Source organism: Crinia signifera, chromosome 5 (assembly GCF_055691185.1).
Source record: "Crinia signifera chromosome 5, ASM5569118v1, whole genome shotgun sequence".
NCBI lineage: Eukaryota > Metazoa > Chordata > Amphibia > Anura > Myobatrachidae > Crinia > Crinia signifera.
Window position 1 is genome coordinate 121,110,034 of NC_139221.1, and position 21,015 is coordinate 121,131,048.

At 42.3% G+C, this 21,015-nt stretch overlaps 1 protein-coding gene across 1 annotated transcript in view; it reads left to right on the forward strand.

Annotated features, from left to right (window-relative positions):
• The window catches only part of LOC146005725 (uncharacterized), a 286,436-nt gene that overhangs the window by 159,083 nt on the left and 106,338 nt on the right, over nt 1–21,015 (forward strand). The window contains exon 19 of the mRNA XM_083145153.1: nt 5,825–5,961. Coding sequence (XP_083001279.1) covers nt 5,825–5,961 — 137 coding nt within the window. The remainder of the gene's footprint in view (nt 1–5,824; nt 5,962–21,015) is intronic.

Sequence of the window (21,015 nt, forward strand, 5' to 3'; positions counted from 1 at the left end):
TATATGTCACACTGGACACTGGATATATGTCGTCACACTGGACACAGGATATATATCATCACACTGGACAATGGATATATGTCGTCACACTGGACACAGGATATATGTCATCACACTGGACACAGGATATGTCACACTGGACACTGGATATATGTTGTCACACTGGACACTGGATATATGTCACACTGGAAACTGGATATATGTCGTCACACTGGACACTGGATATATGTCGTCACACTGGACACTGGATATATGTCGTCACACTGGACACTGGATATATGTTGTCACACTGGACACTGGATATATGTAGTCACACTGGATACAGGATATATGTCACACTGGAAACTGGATATAAGTCGTCACACTGGACACAGGATATATGTCATCACACTGGACACTGGATATATGTCACACTGGACATATGTAGTCACACTGGACACTGGATATATGTAGTCACACGGGACACAGGATATATGTCATCACACTGGACACTGGATATATGTCACACTGGACATATGTAGTCACACTGGACACTGGATATATGTAGTCACACGGGACACAGGATATATGTTGTCACACTGGACAATGGATATATGTCACACTGGACACTGGATATATGTCGTCACACTGGACAATGGATATATGTCACACTGGACAATGGATATATGTAGTCACACTGGACACTGGATATATGTCGTCACACTGGACACTGGATATATGTCATCACACTGGACACTGGATATATGTCGTCACACTGGACACAGGATATATGTCACACTGGAAACTGGACATAAATCGTCACACTGGACACAGGATATATGTCATCACATTGGACACTGGATATATGTCACACTGGACATATGTAGTCACACTGGACACTGGATATATGTAGTCACACGGGACACAGGATATGTGTCGTCACACTGGACAATGGATATATGTCACACTGGACACTGGATATATGTCGTCACACTGGACACTGGATATATGTCGTCACACTGGACACTGGATATATGTCGTCACACTGGACACTGGATATATGTCGTCACACTGGACACTGGATATATGTAGTCACACTGGACACTGGATATATGTAGGCACACTGGACACAGGATATATGTCGTCACACTGGACAATGGATATATTTCACGCTGGACACAGGATATATGTCGTCACACTGGACAATGGATATATGTCACGCTGGACACTGGATATATGCCGTCACACAATGGTTAGATGTCACACTGGACACTGGCTATATGTCGTCACACTGGACACAGGATATATGTCGTCACACTGGACAATGGATATATCTGTCACACTGGACACTGGATATATGTCCTCACACTGGACACTGGATATATGTCGTCACACTGGACACAGGATATGTGTCGTCACACTGGACACAGGATATATGTCGTCACACTGGACACAGGATATATGTCGTGACTAGTGACACTGGACAATGGATATAGGCCGTCACACTGGACACAGCCCCTTGTATTACTGCAGCCTCTGTACACAGTGTACTACTCAGCCGCACTGCAGCACCTGCGTGTGAGCACTGCAGCACTGAGTTAGTTAAATCACACAACACAGGGCTCAGGGCTAAATAAATCACAACAGGGCACGGGCCACAGGACAGCCCCTGGACAGTGGACACTGCAGCCCCTGCGTGTGAGCACTGCAGCACCTAGTTAGTTAAATCACACTACAGGGCTCAGGCCTATAAACAGTCACTAACTCTCACTCAATACAAGTCTACAACACAGTGCACGGAGCACAGGGCAGTGAGGGCACAGGGCAGGTCACGTAGCACAGCACAGCATGGCACGGAGCACAGCACAGGGCACACGGAGCTTCCCAACCACCCTCTTCCCTCTCCAAGATTGGAGTGAAGATGGCGGGGTGCGCTTGCGACTTTTATAAGATCCCGCTCCCCCGAGAATCCGACGATGATGACGTTTTGCCTCGTTTTCGGTCCGGAATTGAGGCGGGAACTCCCGAGCCGCCTCGGATCCTGACCCGGATCCTGAGATTCGGATCTGACGGATCTCGGGGACCGGACCCGTTCATCTCTAAAAATAACACCCAAATCTAACTCTCTCTGCACATGTTACATCAGCCCCCACCTGCAGTGCATATGGTTTTGTCCATCTGAGAGTGAATTTACCTGTGCGAGTGAACCAGAATGACCCCCTTAATGTAATGTTCTGTCTATCTAGTGCTGATGATCCATGTTTAGAGGCAGGGGTGCCTTGAGGAGAGATTGTGCGTTGCATTGAGGTGCAGTCACTCCCCAGTATGCCATTGCCATGTCTCTTTAAGCAGTGTGTCCATAGGAAGGATGAGAGTACCCAGGACATGAGAGCTTAGAATAAGTTTGAAGTTGGAGGCTTGTCAAACAGTATTTTGGATACAAACCAGGGCAGTTAAGGACTTGTTGTTGTCATGGGGTGGGGCTGTTGGCGGCAGGTATCTCTGAGTTGCTAGCAACATCAATTTTATTAAACAATATATAATAACTGTTTGATATGTAACATACTGCAGTAATATATGCAGTATGGAATTATACAATTTGGTATGCATTTGTATGAATATATCTATTTAGGATGTTATTTAAAGGATACAAAATTAAAGTGATTGAATGCTGGGACAGTTCCATATTGCAGGTTTATATAAATATAATAATTATTACAAATATAGTATTTCCTCTATTCCTCAATTTCATGCCCTACCATTCTGATGGGTAGCAATGAATGTAATCTGCTTTTTATAACCAATAATCATGGGAAAATCTAATATCAGTGACACATAATTTACTAATTATTTTATAAACAGTGCACATTTATCCAAAATTATCACTCACTGAGATCAAGACTTAGGGCCAGATGTATCAAGCTTCAAAAATTGATAAAGTGGAGAGTGATAAACAAGGTGACCAGGCAGGAAATTTTTTATTAGAGAGCATCATTTTAAGAATTTGTTGCTACTCATCTGCCTAAAGTATAAAGAATGGGTACTCTTTACCTAGCACGGCGCCCACGATTTTGATCGTGGGCATCGCAGGTAAAAAAATGGCGGGCATCGGGGGCATTGAATGCACTAAAAATCGGGTGCGACGCGACCGACGCGATGCCCGCGATTTCCCATAGGGAACAATGTTAAATTTCTCAATTGACCCGATTTTCATGTTCAATGCCTCAATTGACCCGATTTTTCCATAGGAAACAATGTTAAATGGCCCACAGAGGCCAAATAGGCACCCTGAAGTGTGAAATGGCCCCCACAATTGTTAACGCCACCCCACGATCAACGTCAACCCGAAGCGTGGCGAGCGGAGGCGGTATGCGTCGTACGACCTTTTCATACCCCCACTATCCACTGCGGCGTGGAGTTGAGAATAGAATAGTGTGGCGAGCGCAGCGAGCCACCGAGCCCGAAGCGTGGCGAGCGGACGCGGATACCTTCACAGGTAAACGCGTCCCTTCGCGGGCTTCACAGGTAACCGCGTCCCCTCGCGGGGCACGCTGCACTCGCCACGCTTCGGGCTCGGTGGCTCGCTGCGCTCGCCACACTATTATATTCTCAACTCCACGCCGAAGTGGATAGTGGGGGTATGAAAAGGTCGTAGGACGCGTACCGCCGCCCCTCGCGGGCTTGCTGCGCTCGCCACGCTTCGGGTTCACGTTGATCGTGGGGTGACGTTAACAATTGTGGGGGCCATTTCACACTTAAGGGTGGCTATTTGGCCTCTGTGGGCCATTTAACATTGTTTCCTATGGAAAAATCGGGTCAATTGAGGCATTGAACAGGAAAATCGGGTCAATTAAAACATTTAACATTGTTCCCTATGGGAAATCGCGGCCATCGCGTCGGTCGCGTCGCACCCGATTTTTTAGTGCATTCAATGCCCGCGATGGGCGCCGTGATAAGTAAAGAGTACCAAAGAATGTGTACATTTAGATTAAAAGCATATGCTAAAGATGATCGATGTTATATAAACAGGCAATCAAAATATAATAAAATATTACCAGAATCTTGTACCACATTTTTAAAGCCTTTCTGAACACGGAAAAATACTCCTACACCAAAAATTATTAATTTACTAACATAAAAACATATTGATAAAAAGACACAATGTTAAAAAACAGCCAAAACTGTATTTAGTTGTATACAAAGTAAACCTAAAAAAATAAAAAAAAACATTTTAAATGACCATCATCCTGTGAATCTCAGAGACAACATTCCCATGTGTCTTTCAGCCAAACAATCCACCCTGTGTCTCTTATTTACACCATTCACCTGTGGTCTCAGCCACACCATCCCCTTGTGTCTTTCAGCTACACCCTCCCTCACTTGCACTAGTCCTCTGTGTCTTTCGGCGACATGATCCTGCAGTGTCTCTCAGCCACATCACCCTTAAGTGTCTCTCAGCTACAATATCATCCTGTGTCTCTCAGCCACTCAATCATCCCCCTGTGTCTATCAATGAAGTAATCCTTCTATCAGTTATGCTATCCCACCTTATTTCTCATCCACGCTATCCTGCTGTGCCTCTCAGCCACACCATACCACTGTATCGCTCAGTCTTACCATCCTCCCTGTTTCTCTAAGCATCCCCCTCAGTTTCTCTTAGCTTCCCTCTCACTCAATGTCTCTCAGCCTCTAAATGTGTGTCTCAGCCCCCCCCCCCCCCCCCTCACTCTTTGACTCCCAGCATAGCCCTTGCTTTCTAACTTGGGGCCTGATTATGGTTCAAAACCATGTGTACTGCAGGGTTTGCAGATATAACATGTGCAGAGAGGGTTAGATTCAGATGGGGTTTGTACTTCAAACTGAAATCTATATTGCAGTGTAAAAATAAAGCAGCCAGTATTTACTCTGCACAGAAACAAAATAACACCCAAATCTAACTCTCTCTGCATACATATGGGGCCGGGCTCTTCTTTGCTGGTGAATCGCCAGAACGTCACCGCTGACGATCCGCCAGCAGCCCGGCTCGCATCTGACTGAGACGCGCATGCTCAATCTCAATCTCCGTCGGCGGGGCGACGGGAACCCTGTCCGTCTCCGCTTCAGGGAGACGGACAGGGTTAGGGGGAGGGTGCAGGCAGGCGGCGGGGACCACGGGTGACCGCCGACAAGCCGGCGGTAACCCGGGGGAAGCTCTCGAAGTGGGACGCGCGCGCCTCTCGAGTGCGAGCGTCCCCTTCTCGCTATACAGATGGCGGCTGGCGGGGGATGTCGGTTGGCATCGCCATCACCATCCCCTGCAAAGATGAGTCATGCCCCATCTGTATGTTACATCTGCCCCATCTGCAGTGCACATGGTTTTATCTATTAGAGAGAGAATTTACTTTTGAGAGTGAACCAGAATCAGGCCCTTATTCTCAGGGTGGTCAAGCAGTAAAGTATACAAGTGGCAATTTCTCAATTGTACACCATACTTGCACCGGTTGCTATAGTATACTGTAAATATCAAACAATGGGTAGAGCAACTCACTAAATCTAACATGAGTCAAAGGTGGGGATCAATTCAGTACTATTGCATACATTGGGTATGTACTATGAATGTATGTATATATCGGTGAACAAACACAGTAAGACCACTGATGACAGGCAGTGTGCTATGGAAGGAGATGATGGAGAAGGGCCTTATAAAACTAATCCAGACATTTTACAAATGTAAGCAAATGGACCTAAAATAGTACAAACACTGTTTATCTGCATTCTATACATAAGAATTGTTTGCATGCAAAATGATAGTCTAATTTTGTGTCAATTTCGTATTTTCTGTTCCTGATATTTTTTTTTAATGCAGAAAAGACAAACGGATTCACCAAAGCAGAATCTTCACATGTCATCAAAAGCTGAACCGGCTGCTGAAAAGTTTATAGAAAAGTGTTCCACCAGTACTTCTTATTTGGATGAATTAGAGAAATATCGATTTTCTGTTTGGTAAGATGAGTTTACACTTACTGTATATTCAGAAACATTTTATTTGTGTGACAGCTCAACATAACTATTATATTACAATATAGTACTATACTTTTTATGCAAGAACAGAAGATAGATTTAAAAAGTTAACATTTAAGTAAGACCCAATTTCACTACTATGGGGGGGGGGGGGATTTAACCCTTTGAGTGCCAACATCTCTGTGAGAATATCTGCTGAAATTGCCAGCGTTGATCACATTTGTTATATAAATTCAAATAAAAAATGTTCTGTAAAAAATATTATATTTCCTAAACAGGGTAAACATTACAGGACATTATGATGAATAAAAAGGTTTGATTGGCAATTTTCACACCAATTTTGACCAATTCACCTGGCACTCAAAAGGTTAATATGTGCCGATATATCTAACAGCCGGAAATATCGGCACACATCTATTCAATGCGGCCATTTCCAACCGCATTGAAGACTGTCAAAAATTGATGCTGGATTGTACAATCTGCAGCCGATATCCACCAAATGTACATGTATTTCGACAATCTACATGTATTTCGACTGTAGGGACAATGAATACTGACAGTTGAATTGACGTTAGATTGGCTTTTATTCAGACTGTTGGAAATGTTCTGACTGTCGGAATAAAACATTAATAACACATGCTATTCCCAGGCACCTATCCTGATTGTCTCCTAAAAGAACAGCAGCTAGGGAGAGTAGTCCGTTCTCCCCAAATGTACACAAAGGAAAAATAGAAAAAAGCAGCACTTAATAAGAACACGATAAGTGCATCATTACATAACTGACATATAAATCATAAATCACATTTATATATAAATATATAACAACTGACGGATGCTGGCACTTGCTTCCAATCAATGAACTATGCCCGGTGCCCTCACCGTGGGGCCTGCCATGGCAGGACTCGATACATAGGCTTAGATACGTGCGGCACTCGGGACCAAGGTAAATAGATGACAATTACACAACCAGTGTAGTTTGTGACGTTTCAGCCTTTCAGCTTTTATCAAACAGCTTACATAAAGCACAGTGTACATGTACGTGAAGACCTCGATCATAAAAGCAATTGCTTTTATGATCGAGGTCTTTGTTGTAATTTCCAAGTTTGTGAATAACTCTTCGGAGTCAATACAAGTGGTTGTTGGATCACACCTATTCGATGCAACGAGTTTGTGGCTAGGTGGTACTACAAGAGGCACTCTGGACACCCCCTCTTTGTGTATTCTGTTCTATTGTCTCTCACTAACAGGAGAGTCGTTCCAGAGTTGCAGCTGGTCGAAAGACCAATATTAGCGCAATTTCCTAGACCATATATATATATGTCTAATTTGCTAAAAATCCATCATTGAACCCAGAGTGTTTTTAATCATTAATAATTCAGAACTTTTTTGTGGAATTTATCTTTTTCATTGTGAATGATATCCTATTGTGGGAGAGTTTATCAAAAATAAAAATATATAAATTCACCCCAAATCCATTCACATTGAAAATACATTTAGCAATTTCACCACACAGCACTAATCTTTTCCCTTTCTTAGACTGAACTCATTTTCTAATTAAGTAACTGAAGAAATGAAGAGTTCTGGATGATTGCCTCATTTCCTAATGCAATTCCTTCACTGCACATTTAAACAGCACAAATAATTCTAAGGCTCTTTAATTCTGCGAGATTGCATTTGCTTCCTTGCATAAATGTTGCTTTGTGCTTATTTCCAAAGCTCTGGTCAATGATAACATACAATCTTAATTAGCTTGTTTTATCACAAAAAAAAAAAAAAACTAATTGCATGTACCATATTTTCATGCTTGTTCTTTTTTATGTACTTTTACAGTTGTGCTTTAGCTATGGACAGTACCTGTAATATTTATGTTTCAAAACTATAATGCTTTCTTGCATATTAATGACACATTTTGTTTAGTAGTTTTCTACATATACTGTAGTAGTTGAAGGGGAGGAGGTCTCTAGGTCTACAAGCATTACGTTGACAGTCATTAGGTTTACCACTATAGGTCGACAGTAACTAGGTCGACACCTGAAATAGATTGGTCAAGATGGTCATTCGGGCGACATGAAAAAGGTTGACATGGGTTTTTCACAATTTTTTTTAAAAAAAGGTGTTTTTTCCATACTTTACTATCCAAGTGAGGATAGAGTAAGAATATAATAGTGTGCCCAGCGTGTAGCGAGGACCATGCCCGAAGCATGGCGAACGATTGTGGTACACTCATATGGTGACCATGTCACTTTAAGTCAACATTGACACCCAACAAAACCATGAAACTCATGTGAACTCAAAATTTGACATTTATAATTTCGACCTAATGCTTGTGTCAACCCAATGACCACTAGTGACTGTCGATATACAGATGGGGCCACTCTCTTCATTTCTGCCAGTGCACCATATCTGTATAGCTGGTGAATCTCGTGCATGCGGTCCCCATTGTGGTGGACAGCACAGGACCATGCATGGCGATAATTGCTTTGGGAGTCACTCTGATGACAGCGGCTCCATCTGTAAGTTATGTTGACCCTATAACCCATAACCAATAGTTCAGTAATTTAGGGATAGTAGCATTTACAGCTAAACAACATGGATAATATTAATAGTGAACAAAATGTAAGATAAGAATTCACACACATAGTTATTGTAATGTGTCTGTAGGTATGAATCTGTGCATTAGACTGCTGTAGAATATCTGAAATAAATAATAATTAAGTGTATTCATAAAATAGCATGGATGTGGTATAACAGGTCGATAATGTCTTTGTTGACCCTAAAAGTTGACACGCAAACAGTCAACACTGGAAAAACTCAACACATGCAAAGGTTCAACACAGAAAAGGTCGATATTTGAAAAGGTCGACATAACAATTTAGTTTCAATGTCGACGCTTAAGCACATGGACCCCAAATTACTGTACCACATCCCCCCGCATGGCTCGTTTCACTCACCATGCTTCAGGCAGGGTGCCTTGCTCCCCTAATGCTGCGCTCAGCGCACTCTACCATTCCCAGTTGGAGTGTATGTGGATTGTAATGTATGAAGTTCAAGAAATAAAAAACCTTTCACGTGTCAACCAAAGCCACATAGAGCTTTTGTTTGTGTTGATCTTTAGACCATGTTGACCATATGCATGTCAACCATATAATGTAGGCATAGAGATTGTCCGTGAGCTTTCTGGATACCAAATAGCAAACCAGGTACATGAATACAAAGTATAAAAATGCAAAAAAGTTAAATAATTGAGTGCATTTCGACTAGAATTTCTAAACGGCAGAGCTGGTGCCATAGACATAACTATCAGTTACTACAGTTGCAGGCATCTGTCCCCAAGCTGCCCTGAACCATGTTTCACCAACACTGCAAGGGATTTGAAACCCTAAGAGTTCTCTTCTGAACAGAGGGTAATGTACATTGTCCTAGCACAGGGGTGGCCAACCGGTCAGAGGTAAAGAGCCGAAAAATATCTGTAGTCAAGCTAAAGAGCCAACAACATGCATGCACCGAAGGCGCACGTGCCAAAAAAGGGACATGGTCTATCTGGAAGTAAGCCGCACACCATAGTACCAATTACACATGATGCCGCACACCATAGTACCCATTACACATGATGCAGCGCACCATAGTACACATTACACATGATGCTGCACACTGAATTGCCCATTACACTGCACATCATAATGCCCCTTATACATGATGCTGCACACTGTAATGCCCCTTACACATGATGCTGCACACTGTAATGCCCCTTACACATGATGCTGAACCCCGTAATGCCCCTTACACATGATGCTGCACACCGTAATGCCCCTTACACATGCCACACATTATGTGATACATAATACCCCCACATACTGCCACTAGTAGTGCCCCTTAATCAATGCCCCAAAAAGTGCCACTTACTGTAAATTTTTAGATGAGGGTCAGCCCAGCCTTCGCTGCTGCTGCTGCTGCAGGTAGAGACAGAGAGCGGTGCAGCTGCTTCTATGGGGAGAGGAGAAGAGCGCAGTGCAGAGCGCGCTCCTGCTCCCCTCCTGGTGTCCCTTCCAGCAGACATTTCAAATATTGTTCGCACTGTTGTTGCGCCATGAATGATGGTCCGCGACGTCGGGGGAGCACGCTGGCATCATAAAGGAGGGAGGGCTGCTACTCCTGCTCCTGCAGGAGAGGTGGAAGTGGGGAGAATTGAAGCGGAATCTGCAGGGGTAGCGCTGCCTTGCTACTCGGCTACACCTCAAGCTAAGGATAGTGGTGGCGCAGCTCTAAGGGTGCTGCCTTCCAGAAATAGCCGCATCGCCGGGCAACGGGGAGAGCCGCACGTGGCTCGAGAGCCGTGGGTTGGCCACCCCTGTCCTAGCAGAAGTTTAGAAAGATTTCAACCCAGAATGGCAGATACTCCTACCTAAAAATACTCCTACCTCCTACCTAAAAACTATGAAGGTTGCTTTATATCACTTCTATGTGAGTTAGAAGATCCGGTACTTATGTAGTAACTGGGCTGCCGATTTTTTGATTGTATGCCTTAAGTTAAGGCATACAATCAGATGCGATGCGATGCGATATCGCATCGCATCGCATCGCATCCGATATCGGATGCGATGACCCGATTTTTCCATAGGAATCAATGTTAAAATGATTCCTATGGAAAAATGGGTCCTTTTCATACCCCTACTATCCAAGTGGGCATGGAGTTGGATATAAACCTGTGGCGAGCGTAGCGAGCCACCGAGCCCGAAGCGTGGCGAGCGAAGCGAGCCCCGCGAGGGGACGGTATTCGTCCCCTCGCGGGGCTCGCTTCGCTCGCCACGCTTCGGGCTCGGTGGCTCGCTACGCTCGCCACAGGTTTATATCCAACTCCATGCCCACTTGGATAGTAGGGGTATGAAAAGGACCCATTTTTCCCATTGAATTCCATGTTAAAATGGACTCAGTCCATTTTAACATTGATTCCTATGGAAAAATCGGGTCATCGCATCGCATCGCATCGCATCGAATCGCATGGTCGCATGCGATGCGATGCGATCTCCCGATCAGACTTGATTTAGAAATCGGCAGCCCAGTTACTACATAAGTACCGAAGATCCTAATATATGTGTATTTGGTAATGTAATTAGATGCCAAGTCTGCTCTTTAAAGGAGAAGTTACAAATGTATAACCCAAAAAACAGCTGTTTTAAGCAATCTACAGTATTACTAAATATGTATGATTTTTCTATTTTATAACTAGTTAAAAGATGGTCAGAATGACGGCTTCTGCATTGTACTTTCACTTTGAGCTGTGACAGTGTTTAGCCCACAAACTCTCCACCCCACCAATACAATCTCTGTCTTCACAGCTCCCACTATCCATAGCCAGCAAGATTGAAACAGAGCAGTATCCCTACAAAAATTGCTTTCACTTTCAAAGGAGTAATTTGGTCTGTCATGTGGCCTGTAATATATTAGTTATTACATACTCACTCATATTTTAATAAGTATTCCACCTGCTTCCACGGGAAGAAATCCTCAAAACTTGACATGTTAGGTATACATGAGGGTTGATGTGTATAAACCCTGGCCAAACATGGGGTTAGCACTAAATTATGATATTTAAAAATACACCCCAAACCAAACCTTAATTGTAATGCACATTTATGGTGGAATCCAGTATTCCCCAAGGTATACTGTGTTTTATTCAAAGGGGTTTACTGCAAACTTATACCACAAAGGTGGATCTTTTTACACAGGAAAAGTCTGCAATAAAGACCCCCACTAAGTTTTAATGCGTCTTCCTATTCTGCAGAATAAAGAAATTACCACACGTTAACCAGTGATATAGCAATAGCACCCGCAGACCAAGTGGCAGTTTATGGGTGCCAGCACCTTTATTATGCAGATTCCATGTGGTCTGGCTATCCTCATTAAAACCTGCTGAAAAAGTCGCTACAAAAGTGTCTGCTGCCCAGGAAGAAACAGATGCTAGAGGTCCCATTGCACCTGCAGTGTTTGTCAGGGAGCACAGCAAGTACGTTGTAACCCTCAAGGATTTCAGAAATTCTGCCACCACCGGCATGCATGAAACCCCTGCCAATGAGCATGAAACCCCTGGCAACAACCATAAAAAACTTGAGCTTGAAACCCCTGGCAACAAGTATGTTAGTAGAAATTTCAATTAATGTATGGGGAAATCAGAAATCTTTTTGACACTGGGGCACAACATTTTTAGTTATCCCATTATCCCAGGGCTTACAGCACAGAGAAAGACCATTTTGTTGTTGGACATGAAACCCAGAGCCTCACTCCAAACCTCGTGGCTGATTGGATTCCCCCTGAAGTGTAAACTGGCATTCTAGAAAATTCAGTGGAAATAAATATGTATTACAGTAGTTAACTCTTTCCAAAAACTGATCTACACAATGGCCCTTATGCAAATCTGATCGCAGTACAAATTTGTTCTCAAAATGGGCAAAACCATGAGCACTGCAGGTGGGGCAGATGTAACATGTGCAGAGAGAGTTAAATTTGGGTGGGTTCAAACTGAAATCTAAATTGCAGTGTATAAATAATGCAGCCAGTATTTACCCTGCATAGAAAAAAAATAACTCACACAAATCTAACTCTCTCTATACATGTTACATCTGCCACACCTGCAGTGCACATGGTTTTGCCCATTTTGAGAACACATTTGAACTGCGATCAGATCTGAATAAGGGCCAATGTCTTTTGCTGTTAAAACTTTGCAATAACCTGTAACCACAACAATGTCATTTTACATTATAAATCTCCATGTTAATGGAAATTATATATTCTTAAATGCCAGTGTTGATCAGATATTGAACTTGTTCTTCATATTACATTTTTTTTAACTTGTATCATTGTAAAGGGTTAATACTAGTAAAGAGAACAACAATAATGTTATTCTTCAATAAAAACTATAACCTTTTTTTTACAACACACCTGTGATTTGACATGGAAACACTAAAGGTGCAGATGCTTCATGTATTCCCTGTTGTGCCTTTCTAAACACCTCCACATATGGTTTGCCTCATGCCTGTGAAACTCTTGTTGTTTATGCCATATAAACAGAACAGATTGATTTTACACCACGGAAAGTCAATGAATTACACTGTGAAGGGAAAGAAACAAATTCTACACTACTGTGGTTTGTGGAGTTTCTATCATGTCGGCTTGTATGAGCTAAAGGCCAAGTCAGTGCGCTATGTACAGTACGTGTATATACACTACAGTGTGATGTAAGGGAAGTAAATTAAGGTGATAATGTAGTGCAATTGGGAATGTGGTTACCCACAGTTTTATTTACACACCACATGTTGAGAAAAATAATAGTTTAGGAGTACCACAAAGAACTGAAAATGTCACTGATTTATTAGGTAGTATATATTTTAAATTTTTGATTTGCAAAAAAAATCAGACATTGATAGACACACACACGTGTATACAAAACACAAGTTACTCTAAATAGCAAAAATCTAAATAAATAATTTAACATTCTTAATTTATAGTTGTATAACTAAGCTGAGATTGCTCTTTTAATATTATTATTATTATTATTATTATTATTATTATTATTATTATTATTATTATCAGCAGTGATAGTACCTTGATACTTTAAAGTTGTGAGGTGCTGCCAGGAGTACAGCGCCCGTGCAGAGATTGATATCTGAATGAACCAGCGTTATAAACATCTAGTTGCCTAGACAACAAGAGTGTAATGGCTACTATCCGCCGACTCTGAGGCGTGACACGCAAATCGCAGTTCAAACTGAGGCTTGATACGTGAGCGCGGCTAACAACAGCTACGCTAAGCCGGAAATAGTCCCGGCGTGAAAGACGGCACGAGAGAGAGGCTTGGCGCGCATAGCGGTAGCATGCGCAGTTGGCCCAAATCCACTATAAAAGGCGGAAGTGATTGATTGGGTTTAAACCACTCCTGAGGAAGCCGCTGATAAGTATCTTGAGGTGGAGAAACGCGTTGAGGAACAAAGGGGGACCTTTATGTGGCTACCACTAGACACCACCAACGATCAATTCTCAGATATGACCGCATAATTGGAGAGAACCATCGGTCGGAGAAACATCGCGGTATCTACAGCCTGCTATACCCCATCACTGCTCCTGAGCTTGAAAATCATAAGTATTACTCTAAAAAACCTTGTATGTGCACAGCAAGTGAGAGGACCGTTACTTGATTGTATCTGCTACAAATTATAAAAAGTTCTAACCATGCATGCTAACAACTATTAACCAGTTCTGAGGGATGGGAATGGACTAACAATTCGTATGTTGTGAGTCTTGTTTGTCTATTGTTGGCCACAATATTGTTATATTTTATATTTTAAAATAAAAAGATTTTCTAATTATTCAGCACAGCGCTGCTCCATATTCTGTTTTTTTGTCTGCTTGGTCTTAATATAAGGGGTTTAGGTAATCCCCCTTTTTGGTGCAGCTGCAGTGCAGAATAATCTAATCTTCGCTCAATATCACCTTGTTTGCATATCTGATAACAGATATGTTGTGGTCAGGGCCATGTTGTACAAAGTTGATTTGAAAAAAAAAAAAAGCAAAAGAACATTTGGAAGGGTGAGAACCACTAAGGGGAAAATGTATTAAGATAGGAGTTCTGTTTTACATGGGATGTTGCTATGGGCAAACAATCAGAATCTATTTATTTTCACCTTCTATAAGAATATATATATATATATATATATATATATATATATATATATATATATATATATATATATATATATATATATATATATATATATATATATGTGTGTGTATATATATATATATATATATATATATATATATATATATATATATATATATATATATATATATAAATGTCCAGGATGCGGGTGGCACTCGGGTAAGGAATCACAAAAGACTGTACTTAGTTGTCAACGTTTCTGGGTTGCCCCTTTTATCAAGACATGTCTTGATAAAAGGGGCAACCCTGAAACGTTGACAACTAAGTACAGTCTTTTGTGATTCCTTACCCGAGTGCCACCTGCATCCTGGACATTTATATCACTTATTTGGCTGGGCACCAGGACAGTTGTTGTACCCATTGGGGAGTGCCGGAGCCTGTGGACCTATTTATATATATATATATATATATATATATACTATCAGGAGTACCTGCGTGTCACTATTCAACAGATACTGTCCCGCATTGGGTTGACTATCTGGTTGTCATTGGATTGCGAACCCTAACCTGAGGTGGACTATAGACCATCAGGTCATCATGCTTTTTTGAATTACAGGCGAACCCCTGTTACCATCTGGCATTAAGGAATCATATATTTATCTTCTGGATACAAGCGGGGACCCATAATCCAGCTTAAATTCACCTTCAGCTAAAATTCACCTTCATGTGAAGGTCGTGATACCATACCACAATAAAGATTACTACACTTCGGAAATACCATCCGTTTTAAGGACATATGTTTCAGCACTTTTGTTGATTTCCAACTTCTGTGCATTTAAAAAAAAAAAACCTGATGAAGTCTTTTTCAAGACGAAACGCGTTGGGTTATTGAAACTACATCCTAAAGATGAAATCCTGATGTGAACTTCAGGATTTTAATAAAAGTTTTTTAACTGTATTTTGTATTTTCTATTGCACCATAGTCATAGTGGTGATTATATATATTTTCAGGTGGTTGAGAACCTCTAGCGCTCTCTACTCTCTCTCTCTTTGTTTTTCTCTATCTCCCACTAACAGGGGGGATTTGTGGAGCAGCTGCTGTATTATACTGGGCGCTCTTGGGGTCACCCTGTGATATATATATATATATATATATATATATATAGTAGCAAAATGAAGACGTCACTCCAGGTATTTGAAAATACAGTATTTTTACAGTGTGCCGATGGCGTTTCGGGCCATAGGCCCGTCTTCAGGACAATAACAGTAACAGTGTATAAAATAGTGCATTAAATAGCTTACCAGAGCTGGTGCCTCCACACCGCCATTCCACCCACCCTCCGGCTCCGGGACCAACTTCCGGGTTTGGATGTGACATGGTGCCTGTATCAGGGGACGTGATGTCAGCGTGTGGGCACTGTCTCCGTGCGCATCTCAATTGCATGGTGAAAACGCACCATGGGCCTTATTCTAGTTCACTCTTTCTGACAAAATCCATCTTAGATGGACAAAACTATGTGCACTGCAGGGGGGCAGATGTAAAATGTGCAGAGAAAATTAGATTTGGGTGAGTTAATTTGTTTCTGTGCAGGGTAAATACTGGCTGCTTTATTTTTACACTGCAATATAGATTTCACTTTGAAGTAAAACCCCACCCAAATCTAATTATCTCTGCACAAGTAACATCTGCCCCACCTGCAGTGCACATGGTTTTGTCCAGCTAAGAAGGATTTTGTCAGAAAGAGTGAACTAGAATAAGGCCCGTGTATGGGCACCTTAACACAATTTACCTTAATTTATTTAGAGCTAAACCCCTTACCCTATCAGCATGATAATAATATTGTAATCCTGATGAAGTTTATCGTTTTATGATTAGTAAATGTCTCACTTTCGAGTTTTCACTAGTTTTGTGCAAATTGTGCAACACACTTTGATGTTTTACACTAGAAATCATTTCAATATTAAGATTTGAGATATATATATATATATATATATACATACACACACACACACAATGGACAAAATCATGGCACTCCAAAAGTAGATTGCAAATGTGTAGCTTTACTTCAGCAATGTTTAAATACACAGGCTGTATTTCCATCAGGCTTAAGAAAACAGTAAACCACTTCTTACCTTATATGCCCCACCAATTGTGCTATCGCCGCTCCTGACAGGACCACACACCCACCAGAGGACGCAGGTCCATGATGTCACCCACCGCCCAACAACACACAGATGGTGCCATGTGTCTGGCCATCCTGTTACCATAGTTACCAAGTAAGCAACTATACCACCAACGTGATAGATATCTAAGAATAAATACATAAAAAGATGCATTAAAAAGTATTTTAAAAAGTACATAGAAAAATACATACATAAGCTGCAGACTAAATAACTGACACTAACCACTAGAACCTATTGGTCAATAATACTTAATAATAAAGATCAATTAATTAATCAATACTGATAAGCCAGATTGCTCATTAAGGCCATGTGGCGACATGGTACCTAAACGGAGGGTCCAACAGGATTCACATCTTAATAATTGGTGACCTCGATCACCACCCCTCAGTTTAGCAGGGATGTGATCAATCATCCTATACCGGATAGATGATAAATTATGTTTGGCTATGGCAAAATGCCGTGCCACCGGTTGATTACTAGATCCAGAAGCCAAGGCTTTCTTAATAGCAGACCTATGAGCGCCCATCCTCTCTTTGAATGACAGCTCAGTTTTGCCCACATAAGAAAGCTCACATGGGCAAATGATCTGTTAGACCGTGAATTTGGATGAACATGTTAGTGTGTGGCAGATAAACAAGGTTTTATCAGATCGTGGATGTTGAAATGTAGGACCCGCCAACAGATATTTACAAGAAACACAGCTGCATCTAATGCATCCTCTATTATTAGCACAATATCTAGTACCTGCAGACGCATCAGTTTTTACCAATATATCGCGTAAACTACGTGATCTTTTGTTGCAGGACATCAGAGATGTGTACTGTAGCTTTAATTCAGGATTGTATTGAATTAGTGGCCACCTCTTCTTCACTAATTTTCTAACCACTGGGCTCATATCATTATAGGTATTAATCCATGGTAGATGTGCCTTTGTTTTTAACATCTTTTTGTTTATGTATGAGGTGATTTTACCTGACTAATTTTAACCCCTTCCCGACATTTGACGTATATATACGTCATGGCCGGGATGTACTTCCCGACACATGACGTATATATACGTCATGACTTTAAACTGTCACCGCGTCTAGGGACGCGGTGACAGAGGGACGATGTCTGCTGTCCCTGACAGCAGACATGTCCCAGCATGACCGGGGGGCGGCGATGCCTCCCCCCCGTCGGCGATCGCTGCGATTGGCTGTTCAATGTGAACAGCCAATCGCAGCGTTTTCCTGTGTTACCGGCGAATCAGACGCTCGGTAACACAGGGATCAATCACCGCCGGGTGTGAGGGGGCGTGAGGGGGTCACCGGTGATGACCACACCTCACCCCACCTCACCCCACCTGCCCCCAAGGCTGTGATTGGTCCGTCGGACCGACGGACCAATCACAGCCATGGCGCGTGATTTAAACTAACGGTGACTGCGCTGCAGACGCCATTCCGGTCTGGAATTGCGTGCAGAGCGGTCACCGTGCCAATCTGTCGTGATATACTGACCTGATCCTTGCCTGATACTTACCTGATCACCGCTGGTAGCGTGCTGCCAGCAGCTGGATGCTTCCTCGATCTTGTGACTTTCTGTGTGCTGCTGCTGCAGTGTCATAGAGTGACAGATAGTGAGAGATAGTGAGAGATAGTGAGAGATAGTGAGAGATAGTGATAGAGAGTGCTATATTTTGTGTCTGCTGCCCCCCCTTTTGTGCTGATCAGTATATCTGTGCTGATCAGCAACTTTTTGGGGGTGCAGGTTTTTTTTTTATATATATACCTGTCAGTTGCACCAAAGGTTGTGCTGCCTGTGCAACTGACTGCTGCCCCCCCTGCTGCCCCCCCTTTTAAGCTGATCAGTATAAATTAACTGATCAGCAACTTTTTGGGGGTGCAGGTTTTTTTTTTATATATATACCCTGTCAGGTTGCACCCACAGTTGTGTGCCTGCTGCCCCTCACTGCTAATCAGTGTTGCATCACTGCATCACTGATCTGCAGTTTTTTTTTTTTTGGAGAGTGCAGTGGGGTTTTGTTTTTACACCCACGTTGCTTTTGTGGGTGTCCTGTGGCCGCTGAGCGCTGATCAGTGACGTACATCACTGAACAGCATTTTTGGCACAGGGTTGATATAATTTTTTTTCTGCAGTTTTTTTAAATTGTTTTTTTTTTTGGAGAGTGCTGTGGTTTATTTTTTTTAAATTGTTTTTACACCCACGTTGCTTTTGTGGGTGTCCTGTGGCCGCTGAGCGCTGATCAGTGACGTACATCACTGAACAGCATTTTTGGCAGAGGGTTGATATAATTTTTTTTCTGCAGTTTTTTTTAAATTGTTTTTATTTTGGAGAGTGCTGTGGTTTATTTTTTTAAAATTGTTTTTACACCCACGTTGCTTTTGTGGGTGTCCTGTGGCCGCTGAGCGCTGATCAGTGACGTACATCACTGAACAGCATTTTTGGCACAGGGTTGATATAATTTTTTTTCAGCAGTTTTTTTAAATAGTTTTTTTTTTTGGAGAGTGCTGTGGTTTATTTTTTTTTAAATTGTTTTTACACCCACGTTGCTTTTGTGGGTGTTCTGTGGCCGCTGAGCGCTGATCAGTGACGTACATCACTGAACAGCATTTTTGGCACAGGGTTGATATAATTTTTTTTTTTATTGGGATCAAATTCCTGTATAAAGTATTTTTTTTCTGCACTACATACACACTACACACTACATACCCCCCGTGTTGAAATAAAGTTTTTACCCCCCCTACACTATACACGTGTTGAAACATTACACTTACAGAAACACAAAAATAAAAATGGCATCCCAAATGTCATCCCAAATGTCATCCCAGTCATCCAGAAGAATGTATTCAGCGGAGGAGGCATATGCCATGCTTGCCTCTGACTCTGACACAGCCAGTGATGCAAGCGGGGAATTTGAAGGATTCGTCTTAACCTCATCTTCCTCCTCTAGTGATGAGGGACCCCCTCAAAGACGCCCCCGTAGAGCAGCTGAGACCCCCCCCCCCAAATGATTGATCCCGTATGGACCCCACCACCAGACAATTTTGAGCCCCAGGTTCCTGAGTTTTTGGCCATCCCAGGAATCCAATTTGATTCAACAGGTCTCAGAGAGATTGACTTTTTCAAATTATTTTTCTCTGATGATTTTATAAATTTAATGGTGGACCAAAGTAATTTATTTGCCCAGCAGTTTATTGCTCAAAACCCCACGTTATCATTTGCTAGGTGGACCCCTGTAGATGCAGTAGAGATGATGACGTTTTGGGGTCTGGTGTTACATATGGGCATAGTAAAAAAGCCAGAAATTAGGCAATATTGGAGTACAGATGTTCTGTACAGCACCCCACTTTACCGTATGGCCATGGCTCGGACTCGTTTTGAGACAATCCTTAAATGTTTACATTACACCGATAATGCACAGTGCCCACCCAGAGATGATCCCACCTTTGACCGGCTATTCAAAGTCAGGCCGGTCATTGATCATTTCAGTGCCAAATTTGCATAGATGTACATCCCTGAAAAATTTATTTGTATCGACGAGCCCCTTATACATTTTAAAGGAAGGGTTAAATTCCACCAGTACCTTCCCAGTAAGAGGGCAAGGTATGGCATAAAAATGTATAAACTGTGTGAAAGCACCTCAGGGTACACCCACAGGTTTAGGGTATATGAAGGGAAGGATTCAAGAATTGAACCGCCAGAATGCCCCCCCTCCCTCGTAGGTGTTAGTGGAAAAATTGTCTGGGATTTAGTGCACCCCTTCCTGGATAAAGGTTATCACCTCTATGTGGATAACTTTTACACTAGCATCCCTCTGTTTAAGGCCCTTGGTTCAAGAGGTACAGCAGCTTGCGGTACTGTGCGCAAGAACCAAAGAGGCCTCCCAAAAACGCACGTTGCCCAATTACTGAGAAGGGGTGAAAGCAGGGGAATATGCACCGAAAATATGTTGTTGGTCAAATATAAGGACAAGAGGGATGTCCTTATACTGACAACAATTCATGGAGACAGTACCACCTCCGTCCCTGTACGAGGTACCAGTACCCACACCTCTAAACCTAATTGTATCCTAGATTACAATAAGTACATGGGCGGAGTGGATCTTTCAGATCAGGTACTGAAGCCGTACAGTGCCCTCCGGAAAACAAAAATCTGGTACAAAAAGCTGGCCGTGTATATCATCCAGATGGCACTGTATA